At 36.4% G+C, this 6,699-nt stretch overlaps 1 protein-coding gene and 1 pseudogene across 1 annotated transcript; one reads left to right on the top strand and one right to left on the bottom strand.

Annotated features, from left to right (window-relative positions):
• Window positions 1–6: 6 nt before the first annotated feature.
• Window positions 7–4,583, top strand: LOC118036183 (autophagy-related protein 18c-like; annotated as a pseudogene).
• Window positions 4,584–4,989: 406 nt separating this feature from the next.
• LOC118036180 (putative F-box protein At1g50870) lies at window positions 4,990–6,141 on the bottom strand. Its single transcript, XM_035041865.1, has one exon. The coding sequence runs from the start codon at window positions 6,139–6,141 to the stop codon at window positions 4,990–4,992; it is 1,152 nt and encodes a 383-aa protein (XP_034897756.1).
• Between the last annotated feature and the right edge of the window lie 558 nt (window positions 6,142–6,699).

The following is a 6,699-nucleotide window of genomic DNA, read 5'->3' on the forward strand; positions in this document are numbered from 1 at the left end:
GATTAGAGGAAATACACAATCCATGTTATCATCAACCCTCCCTGCCTGTAAGTCATTTTCTTCTCTTTCTCTCTCTCCTTTTTTTTTTTTTTTTTTTCTCTTTACTGTGTTATACTATGTTCAATGTGGGGGAAGGGGTAGAGGGAGATCATTTCTCGTCATCTTAAATTATGGGTCATGCTGGAATGTTGATTGTGGACTTTAGAGAATGAGATTAAAGTGGATGTTGTAAAGGAAGTTTTTTTCTTTAGCGGGCTCTCAATTTCTTTTCATAGTGAGCAAATTGAAACTTTTACACAGATTGGTGAATTCAATTATACTGATTTCATTAGATTTTTTTGCTTGATGAAGTTGTGCTATCTTTTTTGAATGCTAATGATTGATTTATGGTGAACTGTGGATATTGAAATGTGTAAAGTATAAGATTGACATGTTTAACATGCTTGTCATCTGATGTGGCAGAGCCTTACGTTTGCTATTCCAACGTTGTATATCTTGTTTCATATGGATTCCTACGACTTTTGATTGCTTCAAGCAAGTCTTGATGACCATGAATTCAACTGTTTCAACTTCTCAAGGATTCCTTCCCCAGGCAAGGCATGGTTCGCTTGAATCCTCAAATGTTCTTGCTTCTAATTCTTTAGGTCAGCCCGAGCTGGAATCCAATGGTAGCAATGAAGTGGAATTGATTTCTGCATCCTGGAACCAGGATTATGGCTGCTTTGCTGCTGGCACAAGCCATGGCTTTCGCATTTATAATTGTGAGCCTTTTAAGGAAACTTTCAGACGTGATCTCAAAAGTGGGGGATTCAAAATCGTTGAGATGCTGTTCCGGTGCAACATTCTGGCACTTGTTGGTGCTGATGCTAATTCTCAGTATCCTCCAAAACAAAGTTTTGATCTGGGATGATCATCAGAGCCGGTGCATTGGTGAATTTTCATTTAGGTCTGAGGTTCGGTCTGTGAAGTTAAGGCGGGATCGCATTGTTGTTGTTCTTGAGCACAAGTTATATGTTTTATAATTTCATGGATTTGAAACTTCTTCATCAGATTGAGACTCTGGCAAATCCCAGAGGACTGTGCTGCCTTTCTCATGATTCAAATACATTTGTGTTGGCGTGCCCTGGGCTTCATCGGGGCCAGGTCCGAATTGAACACTTTGGGTTGAATGTCATGAAGTTGATTAATGCTCATGATTCTCATATTGCATGCTTGACCTTGACAATGGATGGCTTGCTTCTTGCGACTGCTAGTACAAGGGGCACTTTGATAAGAATTTTCAATACAATGGATGGCACTCGTTTACAAGAGGTAGCTTGTTTAAAATATAGTTTACAAGACGTTATCTTGAAATTTCACTGCAGTGCTTATGTAGTTGTATGTTACTTGATAGGGAAGTTGTATCATATGCTAAAAACTTATTCTGAGGTGCCAGTTATTTGTTACTTGCTTGTATCACTGATATAATGTTTAATGAAGCTCACTTCATTTGTTCATCATTCCCTTTACTTGGATTAGATTCCTCAGCAGCTATGGAAGCTTCTGGATTAGTATCCAATTAAATTTTAAACATTAATTATACTATTTTCAGAACACAGGAATACATTCCCCTCTCTCTCCCCTTAGATGAGCAGCTAATAAAATTTTAAACAGCATTTTATGTGCTGATAATACCAATTTTCTGCAGGTGAGAAGAGGAGTTGATAGAGCAGAGATTTATGGCATTGCACTCTCTCGGAATGTCCAGTGGTTGGCTGTATCGAGTGACAAAGGTACTGTTCATATCTTCAGTCTAAGAGTTCGAGTGGCTGGAGAGGACTCATCCTCTCATCCGAGCCCTGCTCAGGGCCTGGCATTGTTAGAACAGAATTCATCATCTTCCCTTGATGGCCTTATTTCTCCAAGCACTAGTGCGAATCCTGGCTCGTCATTGTCTTTTATGAGAGGTAAGAAAGCTCTGTTGATAAATGGTTCTAAAGATGAACCTATAAATCCTTTCTTATTTGCTTCCTGTTTTTTCCTAGTTTTCCATTCTCTGTTCTTTTGGTTTGAAAAGAACGAAAAGGCTTTAAATGACTCTAGTAACAACAATGTAGTTCATGGCTTGGATGAAGACATATGACTCCTATAATGAAATACATGGAGAAAATTTGATTTTCAAGTAATGAAACCTTGCGATATATTGTTGTAAGTTGCAAAAACATGAAAGAAGTGTCTAAAAATATCATCTCATTTCTTTTCCTAAGATGTGTGATAGAGAATGCAAGAAATGGGATGAGTAAAAAGATGTAAATCTTACTACCTACCAATTATCAAACCTTGAATCTCCTATGGTTCTTATGAATCCACAGAAACCAAGGTTCTTGAAAGCAAGAAGGAAAAAGCATTCAACATTGTAATGGTAAAATGACAATAAGCTGATTGTTTGCTTGTCAATCAGTTCCGGGAGACATGCTCTTTCCCTTGCAATGTTGCTTCTAGTTGCTTCTCTTCATGAGATTTGTGCCTTCAACTCTTCAAGTATAGGATCGCCAATTTCAATTTTTCACCAAATTTAACTTCCATGTCTTCTATTTTTTTAAGAACTAGCTTAAGAATGACTTCTTGAAGCAATATAAAAAACTCAATATCCATCTCAAATGACCTCTGTATATACATTATCCATGAAAAATTGAAGATAATTCCAGATAGCACTAAGTTGAGATTGGAAGCATGGAATGCCTTATCATTAATCACAACTTCTCATAAAACCATAGAGTTTGAACGACTCACGTTATATTTACCCCCTATCATATCGAAGAAATGCAGAAATCTAACCCAAAACTCTACTAGTATGCGTCAAATCATCGATGTGATAGCTTGTTTTATTCTTTTTAAGAACCATCATTTTTATTTTTCCCTGCTACGAACATTTTATGGAAAAAGTTTATGGAGTAATTCTGCAGTGGGCTAACAGAAGTTGCTGAACTAATGGATTTAAAAGTAAAACTAGAACTAATGAAACTGTAATTGGCTCCATGGGAAGTAACTACACCTCAACTGCCAAATGTTTTTGCGTTTGGAATTGCATTTGGGTGCATTTTGAAAGTGTTTTTGGTTTGAAAAAAAATTAAATTGATGCTTCTTTTTTTTTTTTATGCTTTCTGATGATTTTGATGTGTTAATGTAAAAAATAAAAACAAAAATTCTAATTTTTTTTTTTATTTTGATGTATTTTCAAGCGAAAAACACTTTTGAAAGGCATCTCGCACCACAATACCAAACTCGTGTAATCAACTTGAGTCACAAATCTGAATTTTCCTTCTTTTCTTTCATTTCTTAAGAGGGACTGGGCTTATCCACTTGGTCTGAACATCTTTTTTCTTCCCCTTTTTTAATCCACTTCCTGTATGTGAGATGGAGTCCTCTGTATGTGAGATGGAGTAGGTGCTTTGATTTCCTTTTGGCAGTAATAGTAGGCACTATCTTTGGTTGTTATTTCCTTAATAGCTTATTATAACTCTTGTTATTACTATTTAATAAATGAAATTGGCTGGTTCATCAAGAGAGAGATGAGGGTTATATATATCTTATGGGAGACCTTTTCCACACGCATTCTTGTTTCTTTTTCTCGTAAATAAAGTCTCATATTTCTTGTGCTTGTCCAGGGGTTTTGCCAAAGTATTTTAGTTCTGAGTGGTCATTTGCTCAGTTCCACTTGTCTGAAGACACTCAGTACATTGCAGCTTTTGCATCTCAGAATACTGTCATTATTGTTGGCATGAATGGGAGGTAATGCGGTTATTTTCATCCTGTCCTAATGCTGTTATACATGTGCTTCTGTTTTCCTATTTGGCTGCATAAGAAACTATAAGATTTTGAAAGTAAAGGATTTAAAAATAAATAAATTATGGTTCATTAAAATTAATAACTCTAGCACTTAAAAGAAAAAAAAAAAAAAAAAATGCTTGCTTGTCGTAATTCATTGTTGAACTTATGCTCTACAAAGATTTATTTTTTGAATCTCCATAACCTAACCAACCACATCTTCCTGATCTGTACACTTTTTTCTGAATGAATTGGGAAGATAGAAAAGAAATGTAGATGGACATTGAAACTGCTTTTCATAATTGAATGTACCTACTATGTGGATGGTTTAGCTAGTGTGCCTTCAATATTGACCATATTAGGTGGTGATCATTGTTGGCAAAGCTTGTTGTAGTAAAAATGTGGATATTGGACAGCGGGCACAACAATATAAATAGTGTTTTGCATGTGTACTCTTTCTCTCCGTCTCTCGACGGAATAGTTCTTCACAATTTTCTATATCTAAAAGATTTTTCCATTGCCAGCTTTTACAGGTGCAGCTTTGATCCGGTTCATGGAGGACATATGTTGCAGCAGGAATATGTCCGCTTTCTACAAACTGAGAGCCGGCCTGGATAGGGCAGGCTGTTAATTATACCTACAATATTTATTCTCCATACTCTGTAAATATGATTTTAAACATTCATAAATGGTTACACAAAAATATATATATAACTGTATAATATTCTTGGATTCAGTAATCAAGGCTCGATGACACAATCTCGTGAAGTCGCAAACTTAGTGCTGAATGGTAGCTATTAGACAATTTACTTTGTGCCAAGAACTTGTACACTGGGCATATTTGATCACTTGTTTTGGCAAGCAATTACATAAAACAAAACCGTGTAGTGTTAGGTTTATAGAATGCAGGTTCCAAAAGATTTATGACTGTGTAGTGTAGGTTTATAGAATGCATTTAAAGGAAACTATTCATTCCTGCATTTGAAGTATATGAATCATATTTAAGATCAGCCATGTGACATGCTTCTACTGTAATTTTTCTTAGAAGAATGAAGAAAAAGCCTTCTCACACATAACTGCAAAGAACCAAACGAAAAGCTTGCCAAAACTCAAGGGGTTGTTATCAATTGAAACAAGTACCAAGTAATGTAGAAAAGAAAAAAAGAGAAATATTCCTGTAAATTATCCCTGCGATGTTGTCAGGGAAGTAAGACTTTCGCAATAAATGGTAAGATTTTGTGCAGAGCAAGGTAGTGTCTTCCATCTAAATGTTTTCTTTTGCTCATCGTAGTAGAGCAGAAGACGAGAACCAGAGTTGAATATGATTTCTGTACCCTGGACGCACTGCAGTTCTCCAACAAAATTCGGAGAAATTTTTCTTATGTCGATTGTGCATGCTTTTGACCATATGGAATTCTCGGGATTGGCTAGTCTCCATATTGCAACATGAGATAATTGTAGAGTCTCCACCATGTACAAATGCCCACGTAGTTCCACCAGTTGCGTTGAATGTCGAGTAGGTGATCTCCATTGACGAGGAGTGTCAGTCCTGTCAGCAGGATGGGTTATGGTGTGGAACTTCTCGTCACTAAGATTGAACGAGACAATAAAATCATTGTGCCTGTGGAGTGCTTGATGTTGCCCAAGATCGATCTTCCAGTAAATAGTTTCGTTAGCAAAAGCTGGAAAACTAAACTGCTCCACCAAATATGGGCAACCTTCTTTTACTGCCCTCCATTTATGTCCTCTTTTCTCTGGAAGAAGAGTGAAAATCGAGCACTCTAGTTTGCAATTCAAGTTCGTTCTTAATTGCCGAGGAATATTTAACCGCACAATCTTGTGTCTTTTTGCCGAGCTCAGATATCCGATCCCGAATCCTGCTATTCCACTTCTATCATATGGCAGTGCAAGAAGACGACGAGTGCTAGGGCTTAACACATAAATACGTGTTTCTGTGGCTAAGCAAAGCAAACCAAAGCAACCTGGCAATACGAGTTTAACAGGTTCTTGCACCTTAACCTGAATCGGACTGAACATGTTCCCCTCGGTGTCTGTCGGAATAAAGTTATACACATACCGGCATCCGATGGGTTCAAGCGGCCGAAAATCAAAGTCAGGCCACTGCAAAAGGAATCGAGGTTTCCTCTGCGATCGTTCGTAGTGCAAGGCTTGGAAGCCAAGGCTCGAGTGAATCATGTAGTGCCATAACTTGCATACAGAGCTGAACCTCAAAAGGGTCTTCACAGGCAGTCTTGATAGAATGTCTGCTACGATCATATTGTTTTTTGCGAGTTGAGAAACCATCTCCATTCGATTTTGAGCCCTAATCGCCATATTTGAGAAACTAGGACTATATATCAAGCAAACCCTAATAAAACAATCAAGACAATGTGGCTTATGGGAGATTGATCTATATATATAGATATATATGATGAAATAATAAATTGAAAAAGGATGATCTTAGAACTCAAAGGCAATCCAACCACCGCATATATTGTTCTTAATTTAGGAAAAGTTATGTTGTTGTATCCTTTTCTATTAGTATCTTCAATTATAATGTTTCGTATTTTGCTGTGTATTCGCACCCTCTACTCTACAAGTATATATACATGAAGGAAATACATCAAGTTGTTTCGGAAATACTGATTCTATCCAAAGATTTTCCTTGGAAACATTGTATTTATCTGATTAGTTTAGTTGGTGGGATCTATTTATTCAATGCATGAGACCGTTTGGTAAGTGAATTAGGAAAGAGTATTTAGCAAGATTTGCATTAGTTATATGTATCAAGTTATTCTATCTAACAAATTAATCTTGACTTTGTTTATGTGTTTTAAAAATATATTTAATTTTTTTAATTTTTTTTGTTTTAAATTAAATTTTTGTTGATGA

The sequence above is a fragment of the Populus alba genome, chromosome 19 (assembly GCF_005239225.2).
Source record: "Populus alba chromosome 19, ASM523922v2, whole genome shotgun sequence".
Classification (NCBI taxonomy): domain Eukaryota; kingdom Viridiplantae; phylum Streptophyta; class Magnoliopsida; order Malpighiales; family Salicaceae; genus Populus; species Populus alba.